The sequence below is a fragment of the Ceratosolen solmsi genome, unplaced genomic scaffold, assembly GCF_000503995.2.
Source record: "Ceratosolen solmsi marchali unplaced genomic scaffold, CerSol_1.0 scaffold61, whole genome shotgun sequence".
NCBI lineage: Eukaryota > Metazoa > Arthropoda > Insecta > Hymenoptera > Agaonidae > Ceratosolen > Ceratosolen solmsi.
This window is the reverse complement of record NW_011948435.1, coordinates 1,382,459-1,401,588: the sequence shown is the minus strand read 5'-3', so window position 1 is coordinate 1,401,588 and position 19,130 is coordinate 1,382,459. Positions and strand designations below refer to the sequence as shown.

The following is a 19,130-nucleotide window of genomic DNA, read 5'->3' as shown; positions in this document are numbered from 1 at the left end:
GGGCGCGAGCGAGTGGGTGCGTGCGCGCGCATACAATCAAGATGGATTTCAACAAGAAACCTCCCGATAGCGCTTACAGTTCGAGCTCCATTGCAGTCGCTTAAAATATCATTCAATAATACAAATAATACAAATGGGCATTGTTACAATACTATTAATCTACGAGTCAACGAAAGCTACGCCATTGTGCCAGGGAGTGCGAGAAAAATCATCGCTGCTACGATCCTTGCAGACTTTATCTGCTTCACGCCGATGCACAGATGCACAGCGGCAGTCGAACGCAGACGGGACTGCGAACATCTTAGAAAGTTCTTCTCCCGATGCCGATTCAAAGCCCTAGAATTTCGATTCTAGCTTCCCAATAACCAACGACTTCTTCTTCTTCTTCTTCTTCTTTGTCCGAGGCAAGCTTAAAAAATTTTCTCCCCGCACTTATCGCGAGCTTCTTATTCTTCTTCTTACCAGTCGAAGTACCCACCCGCTCTATCGTGTCCCTCCTTCTTCTCCCTACGGCCTTTTTCGCCCAGCCAACTACATTGTTTTTGCTAATGTAATGCAGCACGCGCGCGGGGTCTCGCTTCGCCCAATCGAGCCCGTAAATAATTTAACCGACCAAGGAGCCGGATTTTGTTAAGATCAAAGTTTACTTGCGTCTGCGTGTGTCGCTGCATGCTTTGGCTGCGCGTTCGACTGTTGTTAAAGCTCGATAAATAGATTTGTCTTTTATTGTTTTAGAATGGCCAAGACGAAAACAATTAGTAAAGGATGTCCAAAGTGCGAGCAGCAGGTAAGGATAATGTTTAATCGTTCTTTTAAATGAGACCATTGGCTGTTGGAGGAGTCTTGTTAACCTCAAATCAATCACCGTCCCAATCCATCCTTGGAATGGGATTTTTTTTTCTTTTTACTTTTGCCAATGACGATTGTCGAATGCTTAGGTGCCCGTTGCGTGCAAAGCTTGTCCCTGTGGTCACTCCTTCTTTAATGCACGTCGCAACTCCATCAAAAGTCCTCCCAGTCCCGAAGGTGGTGCGATGAAGACAAGAAGAACGAACCGAATCAAGAGAGAGAAGCCAAACTACTACGACTCCTTGGAGTACGACAAACAGACGAGGAAGAGCGCCAAGGTAATATTACGCCGTAGCGTGTAATTTTTATTAGCGCGTCGATGGGATCCGACGTTGGTAGAGTGTAAGGCACAAGTTTATTTAAACGTATATCTCTCGCACACGACGATTGAACCTAAACGACACCCATCCAACAACTATCCAACGCTCTGTCGATAATGGCTAATTCTGTTTATTTTATTGTATTTGCAGCTGAGGAGAGCGGCTGAAACAGGATCGGACAACGATTGTCGACAATTGAATAAAAAGAAGAAGAGAAAAGCAAAGGGCAAGGGGAAAGGAGGAAGCAGTAGCGGAGCAGGCGACGACGACGATGAGATGGAGGGTGTCAGTAGTTTATCGCCGGAGAAGCAACTCACGTGCTCGCTTATTTTACAAGAACTCAATAATAAGATGGGCACGGTTGCCTGGAAGCCTATGTGAAAACACGCAATAATGTACAGGTTTTATTAAGCGATTATGAGGTGTTGATTTCCATTTGAACGAATTTGCCAATGACATTGGTATATGTAACTACCTCGATTTTGATGAAAGACTCTTTATTTCTAAGCTTATATGTATAATTTGTATACATAGATTTATTTACAAGAATGGACGTTCAAGCTTGTACATATTTTAAAGAGAAAAAAAATTTAATCGTAATATAATTAGATAGTAAATTTTTTAAATAATATGTAAAGATATTATTTCTAATAATTTTTTTATTTATAATAAATATATGTTTTGTGTAACATAAGGAATTATTAAGTACTGATTATTCTTAATAAGGACACAAAACAGTATTTCAAAATTAATAAAACTTCAATCATTTTCAATGAATTATCTAAATATTAGATTACATCGTGACTATCCTCTTTAATAATATTATTGTGGCCTTTGTTACATTACTTTTTTTTTTTTTAAATACAGCAGTTTTAATTATATCCAGTGTAATAGAGAAATCAAATGTGCCATTCATTTTTTTTCTCTCTACACGACCAAGTATTGCAAAATATTGAAAATTTTCTAATAATTGATATTATTTTCCTAGGCTTAAGTTAATTGTGATTAGCGTTTAACGTAGATACAATACTGCAGTGAATCATTGTATATATTTTTTTCTTTTTTGAAAAAACAAAAAAAAAAAATGTAAATTCAATATGTATGTACACTGCTTTTGTATATTGCTATTATAATAAGGATGTTAATTTAATTTAAATTCTGCTTTCTTACTATAATTCTTGTATAGTACATTAATTTAAAAACAATGTGTATTTACAATATAAATTTTTAAAGCAATTACACCAAAGCTCTATAATGAAGCATTTCAACATGAAAAAAAAAAAAACAAAACAAAAAAACAAACAAAAAAAATATCAAGAAAAACAGAAAGAAAGACAGAGAGAAAGAAAGAAAAGAAGGTGAAAATAAATGTTAACATTTTGAATAATTTATATGCCTATTCATTTTCTTTGGAGCCAAATTGTAAATAAAAGAGATTGCAATTGTAACTTAAGAAAGTAAATATAATTATTAATAATAGATATAATTTATTATTATCGCTTACAATACATATTAAAATTTAAACGTACTGTTTATTTATACGCTATCTACATAATATTCGTAATGTCCATTTGTAAAAGAAAACATTTTTGACGTTTTATCACAAAAACTGAACATATTAGACTATTCAGTTTTAAACTAAGTTACACTTTATGGTGCGTATATTGTTTATTTTAGAGCATGTGAAAATAAATTCATGAGTCATTGGTTAACCGATTATTAAGTTAATGAAAATTGCACTGAAAATAAATTTGGAAACTCAAAACTTCGATGCATTGTTTCTGAATACCAGTAACTTATTTAAAAAAAAAAAAAAACAAAAAACAAAAAATAAAATAAAATAATAATATTTATATTGATAATAATAATAATAATAATAAATAAATAAAATAAGAAAATTAAAAAAAAAAAAAAAAAAAAAAAAAAAAAAAAGAGAGAGAGAGAGAATAATATAGCATTACTGAGGAAACCGAGATTACCTAAAACACTCGTGTTTCTCAAATTGTCTTGTTTTTCGACGCTGATTTCTTTTTATGCAGTCTTTTTTATCAGTCGCTATCATGAAGTCGTTACTATCAATAAATGATAAGTCCTCTAAGCTTTTGCTTCTGTTGAAGAATAAATTATCATTTGTATAATCCAGAAGGCAATCGAAGCTTTGAGATTTTGTAATAAATTTTGTCTCTCCTAATTCAAACTCGATCTTTAACTTCTCATTCACTCTGTAAGCGCGCGGGCTATTGACGCCATCATTTTTAGTTTTAAAAAATAAATCTGGTTTGGCGTTGATAAGATTACTTATTTTTTGTAAATCTATACTGACTTTGAAATCCACATCCGCAACAATTTCACTATTATCGTGTGTATTATCGTTCACTTTGTCCGTAATCGTTAATCTTAAATCATTAACACCAACATTTTCAAAATGTTTATCATGAAACACAATGTCTGAACTATTGATAACATTCAGTGATTTGGATCTAATAGACTGATCGATCTCCCCTATTTTATTTGATTTTCCAGATGAAGAAGATAATGACGACGATGTGCTCAAATTAAGGTCTGTCGAGTCCCCATTAACGCGACCATTCTTCATAACATTCGACTGTCGAACAGATCGGAAATGTCGAATAAATCTATTACTTCTTCGGGAAAATCGCTGATTGGCACATAAATCATCTCGTTGCGTTTGTGAAAAAATATTATCATCATCATTCTTATTTGACTTTTCATAAGAATTAGTATTGTTCTCCTTTAGATCGGAATAATTAATTTGATTATTATTGTTGTTTGAACTATCAAAAGTGTTGTTGCTCGAACTCGATATTTCTGGATCCCAGTTCTCTTTTAAATCGTTTTTGGCGAATCTCGAAACAGTTTTATCGTGCGTTAATGACATTTTCTTCAAAATTTTAACATTATTATGCGAAACACTTGCAGAAGTTGGATATTCTAACAATGTGTTATCGTCCTCGTAAACAAAACTCCTTCGGCCTTCGTTATTCAATGATTTTGAATTATTATCAAATTCATCCGAGTCGTCAGAGCGTAACTGAAAGGATTTACTACTTTTTTCACTTGATAAAAGAAAATTCGATCCTGCGAACGGGGACGCTGAGGTTGACACAACATTACCCGCAACATTTGACAAATTCATGTTCCTTAGGCCATTCATTTTCAGCCGGATCGTATGCGTGCCATATATTATCTGTAAATTATAAATATTCATTAGTGTATCGAGCGAGGGCTTTTCAAACTTTTATAATTTATATGAGATGATAACGGTGACACATTATCATTGACGCCAATTTATTACGGTATTAATTATCATATTTTTGATGAAGGAAATCTAGGATTGTTTGATATTCCTTTGGAATTGGACCAAGAATACATATTTTTGCATGCTCGATCCTTCTAATTTTTCCCAAGCATTCGAAATAGCACACTTAAAAATGAATGAATGAATAAATAAATAAATAAATAAATAAACGAATTAATGAAAGAAAGAATAATCGCGAGGATGATATTGTTTACGTATGAATAATTATAAACATTGAATGTGTCGATTGAAAGTAATATTATACATTTTATTATTCTTTTGCTTTGCCTTGGTAATGAAGTATTTTTCATATCACATAATTGAATTAATTAAAAAATAATAAATATATACCAATTCGTCTTCAACATTTTCTTTTGGCAAAATATTACTTTTCTAAATGAAAACCTCTTTAAAATTATAAATATTATGAACTTACTGTGTTTGCAGTTATACGAATATAATTATATTATAATTATAGTTAAATTAAACAACGTTGTATTTTATAATAAAAACTTTAAGAATTTGTTATCATGAAATTATTACATCGGTTAGTAAATTTAACGACGAATAATTAGGTGAAAATTTTACTCTAATTCAATCGTAAGCCTCCAACAATTAAAACACTCGTTTTGAACTTTTTAAAATGCTTGCTGTAATTGTCAAAATAATATTTACATAAACAAATTAAGATCATTTTAGCTATACTTTTTTTTTTTAAGTAATTATAAACAGTGATCATTATGTTTATTCATAATATAAAGCTTCTCTTTTTTTCCCTAAGAACTAGGTTGGTTCTCATTGAGCTATATATAGATTTTCAAAATGTTAAGACTCTAAAAAGATGCGTTAAATAATTTTTTTTTGGACTTCGAGGCATTAGTAGCTTTACGAAAAAAAAAAAAAAAAAAGGCATAAAAGATATAAAAATGTCTAACAATAGAATCCCGATATAATTAATTACATACACGCACGCACCACACATACTAGTTAATATAATGTAAAGTATTAAAATGTCAAAAAAAAAAAAAAAAAAAAAAATTGATATTTGTATATGATGTGGATGTAGTTACTACAATCACGTAATCTTAAAAATGTCTATCGGAGTGAACATTTTGAAAAATTTGTAATAATATTCATATTGGCTTATAGAAGTAAATTACTTACGTCCACATTGTCTCCATAAGTTTTGAAATTAATTTCATCAAGATATATACAATCTGGAATCAATCCAGATCGATTAAAAGTGGAATTTTTTGACTTTGAATTGCCGCTATTGCCACTGCCGTCGTTGCTGCAATGGGAACTTGAACCATTTTCGAAAACGGTACGACTGAAAATTTCAAGAAATTTTTATAGTTCCGCTTGTAGTCGAAATAAACTTCTACAAGCCCACAATACTCACAGTTTAAAAAAAAAAAAATCATAAAAACCAAATGATTTGTAACGGGGAGGAGTTGAAAAGGTGCAACAGAGGGATAAAATAAATGAAGAAATTAAAATCGTAAAAGCCATTCATTAAGAAATTTTTTTTTTTGCTAAGATACATTAATCACGCTGTTTCTACCTGATTTGCACTTTATTTATTATGCAAACGTTCAAGCCGATTTCAAGGTGTTAAGGAATCGCATTAGAAATCATTGTTATCCTTACGGAAACAAAATATAACACTGAAGTTAACTGGAGTTATGAAAAAAAAAAAAAAAAAAAAAATTCATACAAAGTAATTTGTTTTGGCAAGAAATTCGCAAACATTACTTACAATCAAATATATAAATGTTCTACCGTACTCATTATTAACTTTATTAATACGAAATTGTAGTGAAAATTATTTTGTTTAGGCATTAGGGGGAAAGAAAAACGTATAATCCATTTCAATGTGTGTGGAGAGAGAGAGAGAGAGAGAGAGAGAGAGAGAGAGAGAGAGAGAGATATGAAAATTAAATGCAAAATACGTAAATATAGAAATAATATTGTCAAGCCTTCGCTAATGTATTTTAAAGTAATTGTGAGATGGTAGTACGAAAGACAGATACAAATAGGAAAGAATACTTATCTTGTCAGTGTTGTAAATTCAATTAGGCTACGCAATCCTTACGTGGTAACATAAGCAAAGCTACAAACATTCGCAGTGCTGTTTTTGTTATCATTTTCATTTTCTAAATTATTCAATCAATCAATTAGTCGTATTACAAATGAGCTTAGGCGACCTTAATTTAGGCGGCTTATCTCCGATTCGTTCGAAAATTTTGATTCTTCCCTATTTCTTGCCCATGACTACTTATTATGCACATTTTGTAATAATATAATAAAGAAAAGCCATTGGTCAGAGCTTTGGTCTACTTACAAGGCGAGTTCCGAATTACTTCCGGCATTATTGACGGATACTGGAGTGGCTGTCCAAGATTTTTGATGCGCATTGGCAGTCGCTGGAATTCTGTCGACTGCGGTCCTAACTTGACCGCAGAAGCGGCTGGTGTCAACCATTGCAGGACTGGTGCCTGCATCTCCGTGACACTGTTAGAACCCCAAGAGTAAGACTAGAGAGAAAGTACGGGGACGGTGATACACGTGAATATGCAATCCCCGCACATTACTCCAGTAAATTGAACTTAGCGAAAGTCCAGAAATCCACAAATCCATTTTTTACGGCATCGAGCATTTACACGCGCGCACACACACACACATATGTATATATATGTATATGTATATATATGTATATTTATATTTATATATATATATATATATATATATATATATATATATATATATGCACGCACATATGTATATACATGTATTATATACGAGATTAATATGCGCTTAACATTTCTTATTAAAAAAACACGTTATATCACACGCAAGATCTTAGGAAAGGTTTTTGGAGCGATCAATAAATTAGATGAAAAGTGTATAGTGTTATTTTGTTTTTTGTTTTTTTTTTTTTTTTTTGGTTTTTGATTTTGTTTTTTGTATTTTGTATTTTTTTTTTGTTTTTGTTTTTGTTTTGTCAACGTTGCGAACGATAATCTCAATATGCGAATCTTATTACAGAATTGTCTTGTTTCAAGAAGTAAAGAAATGTGGTGCTTACACTTTCGAGTGAGGAAGTCGCGCTGCTGGATCCTATTAACGGTGTCATCATATCAGCTTTACCGTGACTTTGTTTTTTAACGTTGGATAACACGTCATCTAACGATTCGATCCTCTCAATCTTCATGATGCTGTCTTTGGTAATATCGGCAACGTTCGCGGACTCTACGTAATTTATTTGCTGATGCGCGGCTTCGAGTCGCGCCCGTTTAGACGCTTCGATAACGAGCGGGCGGCCATTTTCCTCGTCTAGCGGATGATTTCTCTTAAGATTATACTGCGATACACTCGAGGCTAACTCTGTCTTATATTTTAAGCCGTCGTCAGCCAATGGCTCCTCGGCACTCTCAAAGAATTCCGGAGGTACAGACGTTACGTTGCTTATGATGATATTAAAAGAAGAATCGCCACTCTCCTCCACTATTGCCGAGGCCACATCGCCACTTATTTTTGCTGCTCCTATATAGACGGTATTCGATTTGTTCGGCAACGATCTCACGCCGCTTTCTAAATGCGACTTTAGTATATTCGACGTATCACTACTGCCTGCTTTGTTCATCTTATTAAAATGAGATATTCCATTACTTCTAATTGTACTTTTCATTGCGTTTTCACAAAGAATCTACAAAAATACGAGATTAGTAAACTAGTTAAAATTATCGCTAAGTCGCTGTAATTCGTTACAATCGGCAATTTGACAATATGCAACGCTACATCATTGAAAACTTGGAATCATTACATATATGCGCGAATCATATATATATACACGCGCGCGCGCGCGCGCGCACGCGCGCACGCGCGCACACACACACACACATATATATATATATATATATAATTCGATTACAACAACAACAACAATAATAATAATAATAATAATTTCGATAGATCTTTGGAAATCATACGAATGTTACATTCGACATTTATTTCATGCATTTACATCGTTTTTCCAAATTTTACTCTCAGCTGTTGCAATTGTTATTTGACTATTAAACCATTGTTTTTGAAGGAAAGTAATCTTCCTAGTCTGTAAATATATACCTCAACGGCTTCGTCATCACTATCTAGACAAATAACTTCTCCAAATAAATTTGTCGATGTCGCAGACACTCTTGTGTTTCCAATATTATTGAGTATATTACTATTGACTGCTATGTTAGAATTACTAGGACTATTATGGGTTGAGTTGTAACATTCCTTAGTAGCCTCAGAGCTACAAAAATGATATTAGTTAAGGTTTCTACATTTATCTTACGAAACATTTACATCATTAAGATTTTTAATTTAAAAATAATGTTATTAAAGATGGTAATTAAAGGAATACTTTACAAGTTCGTGCATATATGTAATGCTATTAATTTGCATTGCATCAAATGTAAAGTTTTTTTTTGTTTGTTACAAACGGCTTAGCCACTTGAGCAGAAATTGGCGAAATAAACAAATTCAGAGAATATTATACACATCTATACTTGAAATAATTAAATTTTCAAACAACATTATTAATATTAAAATATAGAGAAATACAGATGTTTTTCATGGGTTATGTATTCTTGAATATAGAATTTATATCGAAATAACAAGCGATAACTTACATTTTTAATTTTTCAACTTGCTGTAGTTTAAATGATCGCGGTCCAGGTCGTAATTTTAATTGAGGTAAAAACATTGGAATGTTATCTATATTGTTTTCTATTGGTTCACGATCGTTACCAACCGAAATGTCAGAGTCGCTATCATCATTGTATTCTCTAATTGTTAAATTAAGCGTAGTATTTCTCCTTCTGTAGGACAAGACATTGTGAAAAATATTGCATTCTCTTATTAATTCCTCATTTTCTGCTAAATTATTACTCACTGTCTAGTTGCATCGTCTGAATTAGACGTTGAATCATCAGTCATTATTCTACTTTTACCCGGTTCTGAAAATTTCACATACGTAAATGAATTACGAAGGATCTCTAATTAAGACATTTCAAGATAATAAAATAGAAAATTACTTATAATTGCAATACATTCTTGGCATTCCCATACTGGATTTGCCCATTTAAGGCGACTACAAAATAAATGAGTTCCTTGTGAACCACACATCCGACATAATACTAATTCCCACTTTCTGCAAATTTATTATTTGTACGACTGGATTAGCAGAATGTTTAAAAAAAGAAAGAAAATGTTAAAAGAACACAGAGAGCAGATTTTAAATAAATTATATGAAGACATAATTAATTTTAAATAAATATCAATTAAAAGTTGGCATTAAAAATGCTCTTTATATTATAAACATTTTGTTATTCTTACGCATTACTACTTGTATATGTTCTGCCTTTAGGACATAGGCAAGCCATAGAATCGCAACGATTATGTCTGTATAGCAATTCTTCAAATGCATTTGGCACAAGCTCCCAAGATGCATCCCTAAGTTAGCACAAAAATAAGCAAATTTAATAAACCAACAAGCTGATTCGAGTGTCATTTAATTTAAGAGTCATTAATACTTACTGTCTTGGAATATAAATTCCATATTCTAACATGGCAGTTTGAAATTCTCGCTTATTATTACAAAGCGGACACTTAAAGAAATATCCAGCACTCATGGCAAGTTGCTGTAAAATTACGAAGAGTTCTTCAATAATTACATATTCTTAACAATGCGATAATATTTATTATTAAAAATAATACCGACTTGAACACATTTTCTATGAAACCAAGCATTTTTTTGACAACAGGGTGCCCACAATGTTCCATTACAATCTAGTGGTTCAACATCTTCGTAACAAATGTAGCACAATATGTTAGACATATTTTCAATTTCATTTTTCACTCTTTCATCAATTTTTTGCTTTGGTCTATGATTTATGCAATAGGACCTATTTCAAAATAATCCTTCTCTTAATGATTTATCAAACCAAAATAATAATAGCGAACATCAAAAATTTCAATGAAAAAATGCTACAAACCTGAACTCGCCAAAAAACTGGTGTAAAGACCCAGCCTTTAAACCACATGGAAAATGAAAAATCTTTTTACATTTAGTATTACAACAACCTAAAGTCGCGCCATTTCTTCTACAATAGGAACAAACCTAGAAAATATAAATACAATTATGTATACTTATGCGTATATGTATGCATGTATGTATGTATGTATGTATGTTTGACGCGTGTATGTGTTTCTGTGCGTCACACATCAGATTGATTAAAATTATAATAAAATGCCTTACAAGCCTTTTTCCTCTACGTATTTCTTTTTGTATATCATCCGCTAAGAATCCCAAAATGCCCTCATCGTCGTTTCCTTTCTGTTCCATATTCGATGATAAGAGCTACATAAAATAGAAATAAATTATTAAAGAGTTTGTTTAGTGTAAATTACATTATTTTGCTGAAAATGGTTCTATAACGTTGAATTATTAAAAATTCTATTCGCAAATTGAAAATTTAAATCTATATTGATGGCACAAATACCAATTTTCAAGCTGTGTATTATTCAACAATATTGTCGACAGAAAAATGAAAAAAATTGACAGATATTTCAAAAATAACAAAATATTGTTTTTTGGCTAGACGCAAACGTCACAGGATAATCCATTCACAGGTAATGTAGCATATTCCATCAATATTTACAATCAATGGACCATCGATATTTATAAAGTAGGGGCATTTGAAAATACTGTAATATTTATGTAAATAAATTTTCCAAACAAATATGCATTAAAAAGAAAAACACGATACTTATTATCGAAAGCCACGTTACGTATGACGATCGATCTGCACGCTAAACAGTGTTGCAGATGCTCCTAAGGATAATGCATGACAAAGTCACAGTCTGAAGTAACAATAAATCCGATGATCTCTACTTACCAAACAATAATAATGAGTAATGATGCCGCTGTGTTGATAAAATTTTCCATACTCCACTTCATTCTCCTCCGAAAGGCCACAAAAGCAGCAAGACGGTTTCGTTGGATCCCTGTGTATGATGAATTGCGTCTGAGGTTTGTTACGCCTCGACATTGCAGACTTCGCCAATGTACTTGAGTTTTCTGTAATAAGAAAAATCAACAAGTTCATTCAATGACAAAAGCATTGAGAAAATCAGTGAATAAGCAGTGTTTATGTAAATCATAAGTGTCGTGCGTACCGAATTGATCGTATTTCAAGATAAACAAGTCATTTTTAAGCGACTTTCCCAACGTACACAACGAGAGGCTGCGAATTAACATATTGCGGCGATGTTGCTTCGAGTGGAATCGTTATTTCGGAAAAATATCGACGTTGGCACAAGCAGCTTGCAGAACGACATCTTATTCGAACACACTGAACGACGTATTCTCCTATTATTTCAGACGACATTGACCGGCACCAAATTTATCAACAAGCACAATCACTTGAAAATTCCCATCGTGATGATCGAGACGGCTACAGCGTATTTCAACTAGTTAACGTTAAATTTCACATTGTACAAGAACAAAATGAAGATCGCCGAAAGCTTCGTCTTTGATTATCGAGTGTGCAATGGACGACGCGAATGCGGAATACGGCGCGGATCGACCGATCGACGTGCGAATTGCAAATTACGATTGTGACTTGGTGAGGATGCGCCGACGATGTCAAGCGGCAGCGTTGCCGAGAGCCAGCGATGTACCAACTAACTCGTGAGTCTCGCTTGCTTCTCAGTTGGCGGGAAATTGAAAATTATTGCGATATCAAGTGGACTGTTAAGTGGTGAGGGCTCGTGCGAATTTTCACGGGCAAGATTACAATTTCTTATCAGCGTGCGTTTTACGATGCGACATTGTTATTGTAAACATTGGCCAAAGTAGACAACAATAAATAGCCTTTAAAGCTCGATGGCTAAATACACGAGGCTTAACATAGATAATAATGCTGCGGGTGTAAGGGCTTCGCAGTCGAGTTAAATGCAGCGCCTGACATTTAATAAATAAACAATGAATTAATTAGCCCCAGTGGGGCCAATCTTATTATTATTATTGAGACATTACGGAAGCACGTGGCACATGGCAACACTGGATTCGAGAAATCGATTGTGTAACACCTATGTTCCGTCCTTCAACGGCTATTATCAAGAATACCAGTTACTGTTAACGATTTAGTGTCAGGTTTTTATACGTTGAAGGGTATTTTGTTTTGCATGATGTATATATATATATATATATATATATATATATATATATATGTAACTATATAGTTTAGTAGTTTGATTAGGATGAATAAGGCGCGATATAAATGAAATTTATGAGATTTACATAGTCGATTTGTTTTTAGGATCGCATGGAAAATATTAATAATTAAAATTTCTCTTTAATGAAGAATTAGTTTTTGATGCTCGTGTTTTGTAAACATTTATTTTTCGAAAGCTTCGTAGATAACCTGAACGTCCAGTGGAGCATGTAAAATTGCTGTATCATTCGTGAATTCGTAAATATCAATGAAAAACATGAATTCGATAAAGGTTCATTATTCATAAATTAATGAATGGCGATAAACGACGAAGAGACTTTTCATTATTTTATATATTCTATTCATTCATTTTAGATTGAATTTGCTGTGCAAATGGAATGCCAAAAATGTGTTGATTCTGTAAGAAATGCTCTGCATAAAGTGGAGGGAATACGTAACGTTCAGGTATCTTTGGACCAAAATTCAGTAATTATTGATACAAATTTGTCGCATTTAAAGATACAGGAGATAATTGAAAATACTGGCAAGAAGGCTGTGCTTAAGGGTTACGGAGGTAGGTCTACGAGAGTTTAACATAATTACAAGGGCGGCGAAAGAAAATTCTCTTGTAAACATTAGTTCTCAAAAGGTCTTAATACACATTTGTTTAAAGAATTTGTTTTCACGGTAATAATAATAATAATAATAATAATAATTATTATTATTATTATTATTATTATTATTATTATTATTATTATTGTATAAAGCTACATAAATATTAATATCAAGTAAAGTAATGGTTGCTCATTATCAGTAAAGCGTGAAAATGTAGATTAGTACTTTGCGCTTTCAGCTATTTTACTCTTACATTCACGTATAGAATTCGTACTAATTTCAATTGTAACTTTCAATCGTTGATAATTTTTTTGTCCCAATGAAATATAAGCTCATTGCGAGAGAAAACAATTGCTTGCCAATTTAGAAAATATTTAACGAACGTGCGCTGAAACCGTAACTTTACTCGTTAAAGAGCTTCCTTGATTTTCGATGAATTCACAATGCTAAAATGTACAGTAAAATGTAATTCGTTTTAAAGTACAAACTTAAATTTTAGAGGATAATTACAGCGCAGTTTCAATGTTGGGGGGAAATTCTGGTTATAGTTTCGGTGATGTTATAAGAGGAGTGGTTCGGTTTGTTCAAATTGAAAAAGGCTGCATAATAGACGGTACGATCGATGGATTAACAACAGGTTATCACGGACTACACATTCACGAATGCGGTGATATTTCAAATGGCTGCGAGAGGTAATTTATCCTTAATATTAATTTGTCCAATGCTCAAGACTGTCTAATTAATTTCTCACACCAACAGCGTAGGCGAACACTATAATCCATACCATACACCACACGGAGGGCCGGACGATCCACCATCTAAAAGGGTACACTCCGCGTCTCATTTCTATCGCCGATGCTAGGTAATGCTTAGGCGCATTAATATTATAGTCGCTATGTTTGATTAGCACGTCGGTGACCTGGGAAATATAATGGCAGACAATAACGGAAGAGTTACATTCAGAATGATCAACGATCTCGTCGATGTCAGCAGTATTTTTGGCAGATCTCTAGTGGTCACATCGAAGATGGATGATCTTGGTAAAGGTGACGATCCTGCATCCAAAATAGATGGGAATAGCGGGAAAAGGTACGTTACACCACGGTTAATTGCACGTTAGAGGAGTGAAATGCACGTCGTCGGAATGAAAAGTCAATGCGAATATCGAGATTAACTGTTAGAACTTAACTCGTAGAAAGAATGTCGCGCTTAACGAGCGTAATACTAAAATAATAACCTCCGACAATATAGAAGGGACACGATTGTTCGTCCCCATAACATGGAACATACAAGCCGATCGATAAATCGAGCGAGTCCTAGCTAAAATGAAAGCGAGGATATACAAGAATGAATTTGCGTTAATTATAAAAACGAGTGGCCCCAATTTCAAATAAGAGCACAAATTTGCCAGAACATTGTTTAAAAGGAATAACAACGACGCGAGAGACTGGTTTCTAGTTCCACATTACGTTGACAAAAACATTGTGGCGGTAGTTGAGAGACGGACAAATGTGTTGTGGTGGGATGGTGATGGTAGTGGCAGTGGTAGCGATAGTGACGGTAACGTTAGCACTGACGTGGCTCGCTTTGTTAGTTAGTTAGTTTTTGTGCGTGTGTGCGTGTGTATGTAGGGGTGGGGGCTAGAGGCGGCGGTATAAGAGCTCGAGCTCGGTTTAAAAACCTAACCACGAATCATATGAAATCTGTGTTTGTAAAAAAAGGGAAATCGGCGCGGGATGAAGGGTGAGGGGCGGGGGATAGGGGTGGGAGGAGGAGGAGGACGAAAGGTCGTAAGACGGAAAGGAATGTGGGTTGGGGCGCTCGTCGTGACAACCTAGGGACAACAGCTGCATCGAACGAACGTGGATTGGTCACGAGCGACCGACGCTGCTGTCGTTTACCCAGATAAAATAGAAAAAGCGCGGGTAAAATTGGAGTTCGGCGTATGCCGGTCTGCCATACGTACGCGTCAGGTTAGGGATGGATCTTTTGGTCGGGGCGAAGGCCAGCCGTCCGACAGCCTCTACGTTGGGCCTCCTCTGCCCGTTAATCTGGAGCTCGGCTCGACGGCGTTCCTCCAGAAGACGTGCCGAGGGCTTGAGCTGCTTGCGCTCCTTGAGCATCGTGTAAACACGCTGACGGCAGCCGTCGCATATCTTCCGGTCGAGGCTCACGTGTGCGAGCCGCTCGCGAATCAGCCGGGACACGTTCCGGAGACTGCTCGATACGCGATGCCGAGGTATCCTGAAGGGATTCGAGCAATACTCATGGCGCACCGGGAGTTTCACCTCCGCGTTCGCGCGCTCGACGTCGTGGCACTGCGGCCGTGACTGAAGATACGCGGGCACCGCCGCTGGCATCGGCCTACGATACCTCCGGGTACGGCGCCTGCGACACCAAAAATAAGAGGCGAACCAGGTGACCGCTTCGCTCCACTCGAGCGTCGACAGTCCTGGGCGAGTTTGGCCCGTACTTGCGAAAAGCCTCCGATTCCCGTCCGACATGCGTCCCCGCCTCACACTAGAGCCGGAGCGCGCCTGTTGCTTATTGTTTAGGAGCCAGACAGTGGCGGCGGCGACGGCGTGGATCCGAGTCTTAGCGGAGCGAAGATCGTGGGCTCGTCGTTATTGCTGTTGGGCCGAGTTGTCGCCGTACTACTTTGTCCAGCTTGTCCTTGGCATGTTTTGTCGTCGGAGTGAATGGAGCGCGACGACAAGGCCTTTTACGTCGGCGATTAATAAAAAAAAAAAAAAAAAAGTCGTTCGACTCGCTCTGACGGGACATTGAACGGCGAACGTAACGATAGACATTAATTTTGCTCCCTCCATTACGTTCTCGAGGGCTCGTTAAATAGCCAAGCAACTCGGTGTAATAATTTCAAGTCGTCCCCTAAGCGCACCCGCACCCATCTTAACGGTTGTTATATTTTACATTGGCGTTGGCGATTGGCAATTTACGTTAAATGCGGGCAGCAATGCATCGTGTGCAACCCAATGCAATAATATAATCAATAACGGTCGATTCGTTCAAAATTCAATCGAACGTTCAAAAAAAAAAAAAAAAAAAAAAAAAAAAAAAAAAAACACGCAAACCTCGGTGTGTGCGTATCAAGGCTCCCATAAGTATTTTCAGTGCAAAAGTTCGATCAAAATATTTATTTGATTATAATTATTCTGTTATAGTTACCTCCACTCGAGCGTGGATATTGTTCGTTAGATTAATAAATTTTAAAAGAAGAGGAGAGCCTGTGAATCACGGGATACGTTGTATGTCGCAGCGTTGGTATTTGTAATAGAAAAACTGGATTAAAAATGGGACATTTACTTAAATGTGTACTCGACAGATGTGTGAGAAGGAATAAATTGAAATTTCACTATTCCATTCGTTTCGAAACTTTTTGAAGTTCAAAATTGCACGATAGTGTGGCGTGCAGATATTAACTTGTAGTAACGTATTTATAAAAACCGACCGACTTGGTGTTTTTTTTTTTGTATTATCTTTTCTAAAGAACAGAAGGAAAAACTGCTTAATATCTTTTCAGCACAGTTCTTGTTTGATCCCCCTTATTGTTGAAGTCCGGATAGATGGATGGATGGATGGATGTAAAAAGAACAAGAAAAAGACGAAGAAAAAAACGTCGAATTTTTCAGTGCAATTTTTTTAAAAATTCCGAAAGTTAGTGCAAGCACTGTTATAATATCGAATACCTTAATGATGTGGCTGCGACTACAAATTTCAATCAAATGTTTGTTATAGTGAAAGCTGCTTATTATTTAGATTATTTTGCCCAAGAGCAGGAAACAATTACCTCTCTCTCTCTCTCTCTCTCTCTCTCTCTCTCTCTGTGTGTGTGTGTGTGTGTGTGTGTGTGTGTGTGTGTGTTAAAATCCAGGTATAATAATTGACACGATGTACGTTACGAAGGGACAACTATTGGACTTGGAAACTATTTCAATTGATATTATATTATTTATAATATTATGTAATATTATCTAATATTATATTGATTTGTACGTTTACCGAAAAAACATTCCGAGTATTCGCGTTGTTTTTGCTATTTTCCTTTTTTATTCCTTATTTAATAAGTCGCTCCTATAATTTATAGATGATCTCAATCTAATTCAATTAATCAGAATGGATGGTACGAGCCCTGAATATTAACATTAGATAGGAAAAAGTTATAAATAAAAATTAATGAATTTATTGTTAATATAGATATGTAATAAATAACTTCCAAAGAGAGATTTTACAAATTGTTAAATTATTCAGGCTTATCAAAAGTTTAAAAGATAGAATGTTGAAAATGATTTTAGCGTTAAGATTTTATAACGCCTAGTAACGTTTTTTAAATTTATTAGATAAAAATAAATGTGTAGAATGTATTTCGATTTATCGCAACTATATTCATCGATTCACTCATAAAGGTTTTCAAAGAAATGTCACACGCTTTAGTCTGAAATTGTGAAAGTGTTTCCAAAAGGCTAAAACTTAAGTATCGATGTTAAAGTTAATAAAAGCTCGATTACAATTCGGCTAAAGACATAATCAACTTGAAATATAAACTTAATGAATAAAATATCGATGATAATACATTTTGTTAGAGAAAACGCTACGCTCGCAATTACTCGATAGAAAAATAATAAATATTTCTCAATATGAATAGCAAAATTAGCTTTGAAATAAAAATTCGACTCTCATTATATAATTTAAGAATGTTATTTACAATAAATATCAAAATATTTCAAATAATTAATGAATTTGATTTATTTGCGTAATGTTTGTGAAAGGCAATTTTAATTAGCAAACTATTCGAAAAATTTAAACGTAAATTTTACTTATTTCATTTTTTATCGCCACAAGATGGTAATGAATTAAAAAAATCTTATTACATTGATAAATATTTGCTTTTCAAAAAATATTTATATCAATGCTAATATTATTAAATCTATGATAATAACGATACATTGATATTTAATTCTATGAAGAATAGCTTCAACATAAATAATAATTTTATTCTAAAAAACGTTTGTATCAATATATTAATTGATTATTAGTATGTTAAAAGACAATGGTACAATGGCATTTAAAAAATTTTCTAATATATTGTATATATATATATTAAAATTTTGAAAGTACTTAATGAAATCGCGGCAAAATTAATAATTGTTTTAATATTATTGCATTTTCCAACTATTACTTTAAAGTATAAGTTATTTTTTAATAACAAAGAGATCAATTATGTATAATCGTATCAGTTACAACGGCATACATTTATTGACAATCATTCTATAAGTTTTATAAAAAATATCTGAATATAGTAAAATGCTTGAAAGTATACAAATTTTTTAAGATTATTTAAAAACTCGCCAACTTACATGTTATTAAATTTATTATCAATAGATTGGCCTGTGGCATTATAGCACGATCTTCTGGGCTTTTTCAAAATACAAAAAGAATCTGTGCTTGCGATGGACTGACATTGTGGGATGAAAGAGATAAAAGTGTCATCAAACAAAAGAGAAATAAAAGCGCCTTAAAAATGAATAATGTAGTATGTATATTTATTTAAATTTATTATTTTAGTTTATGAATTTGATATATAAGTACTTTTATAAAAATTAATAAGTGTTTTATTTGTGCCCTCTGTAACTTGTGTATGATTTCAAATATTTTTTAAAATTGAAAATAATTCTCAATTTTTATTTGTGTTTCAGTGAACTGTAGCTTGATTCACACAAGAACCAGTGCGGCAATTAATGT

At 34.0% G+C, this 19,130-nt stretch overlaps 3 protein-coding genes across 5 annotated transcripts; 2 read left to right on the top strand and 1 right to left on the bottom strand.

Moving 5' to 3' along the window:
• On the top strand, positions 1-1,725 carry LOC105364925 (UPF0547 protein C16orf87). The gene is made up of 4 exons (XM_011502963.1): positions 1-404; positions 736-787; positions 939-1,127; positions 1,320-1,725. The coding sequence occupies exons 2-4, from the start codon at positions 737-739 to the stop codon at positions 1,548-1,550; spliced, it is 471 nt and encodes a 156-aa protein (XP_011501265.1). The 5' UTR covers positions 1-404; position 736; the 3' UTR covers positions 1,551-1,725.
• A 934-nt stretch (positions 1,726-2,659) lies between these two features.
• Positions 2,660-15,356, bottom strand: LOC105364923 (putative uncharacterized protein DDB_G0282133). Of its 3 annotated transcripts, none has more exons than XM_011502958.1 (16): positions 15,337-15,356; positions 11,436-11,617; positions 10,796-10,897; positions 10,533-10,657; positions 10,259-10,442; positions 10,075-10,178; positions 9,874-9,990; positions 9,573-9,688; positions 9,431-9,494; positions 9,168-9,356; positions 8,617-8,788; positions 7,577-8,197; positions 6,833-7,002; positions 5,653-5,818; positions 3,149-4,377; positions 2,660-2,964 (listed from the first exon to the last, which is right to left on the bottom strand). In XM_011502958.1, exons 2-16 carry the CDS (start codon positions 11,586-11,588, stop codon positions 2,889-2,891), a joined length of 3,588 nt encoding a protein of 1,195 aa, XP_011501260.1. In that variant the 5' UTR covers positions 11,589-11,617; positions 15,337-15,356; the 3' UTR covers positions 2,660-2,888. The 3 variants fall into 3 exon arrangements, with proteins under 3 accessions (XP_011501260.1, XP_011501259.1, XP_011501261.1); XM_011502957.1 differs by lacking the exon at positions 15,337-15,356 and adding an exon at positions 11,716-12,308; XM_011502959.1 differs by lacking the exon at positions 15,337-15,356 and adding an exon at positions 11,773-12,308.
• Positions 12,777-19,117, top strand: Ccs (copper chaperone for superoxide dismutase). Its single transcript, XM_011502960.1, has 7 exons — positions 12,777-13,047; positions 13,131-13,329; positions 13,870-14,062; positions 14,130-14,196; positions 14,278-14,459; positions 18,771-18,921; positions 19,085-19,117. Exons 1-7 carry the CDS (start codon positions 13,024-13,026, stop codon positions 19,085-19,087), a joined length of 819 nt encoding a protein of 272 aa, XP_011501262.1. The 5' UTR covers positions 12,777-13,023; the 3' UTR covers positions 19,088-19,117.
• The last annotated feature ends 13 nt before the right edge of the window (positions 19,118-19,130 follow it).

What these genes read in the sequence shown, in the direction of transcription:
- LOC105364925 (XM_011502963.1), top strand. Translation starts at nt 737, where the DNA reads ATGGCCAAGACGAAAACAATTAGTAAAGGATGTCCAAAGTGCGAGCAG. An exon ending in GTCCAAAGTGCGAGCAGCAG is followed by an intron (nt 788 to 938) that starts GTAAGGATAATG and finishes TCGAATGCTTAG; the next exon opens with GTGCCCGTTGCGTGCAAAGC. An exon ending in AGACGAGGAAGAGCGCCAAG is followed by an intron (nt 1,128 to 1,319) that starts GTAATATTACGC and finishes TTGTATTTGCAG; the next exon opens with CTGAGGAGAGCGGCTGAAAC.
- LOC105364923 (XM_011502957.1), bottom strand. Translation starts at nt 11,797, where the DNA reads ATGTTAATTCGCAGCCTCTCGTTGTGTACGTTGGGAAAGTCGCTTAAA. An exon ending in GGAATTTATATTCCAAGACA is followed by an intron (nt 9,991 to 10,074) that starts GTAAGTATTAAT and finishes GTGCTAACTTAG; the next exon opens with GGATGCATCTTGGGAGCTTG. An exon ending in AGAATGTATTGCAATTATAA is followed by an intron (nt 9,495 to 9,572) that starts GTAATTTTCTAT and finishes TGAAATTTTCAG; the next exon opens with AACCGGGTAAAAGTAGAATA.
- Ccs (XM_011502960.1), top strand. Translation starts at nt 13,024, where the DNA reads ATGAAAAACATGAATTCGATAAAG. An exon ending in TGTGCTTAAGGGTTACGGAG is followed by an intron (nt 13,330 to 13,869) that starts GTAGGTCTACGA and finishes CTTAAATTTTAG; the next exon opens with AGGATAATTACAGCGCAGTT. An exon ending in ACGATCCACCATCTAAAAGG is followed by an intron (nt 14,197 to 14,277) that starts GTACACTCCGCG and finishes ATGTTTGATTAG; the next exon opens with CACGTCGGTGACCTGGGAAA.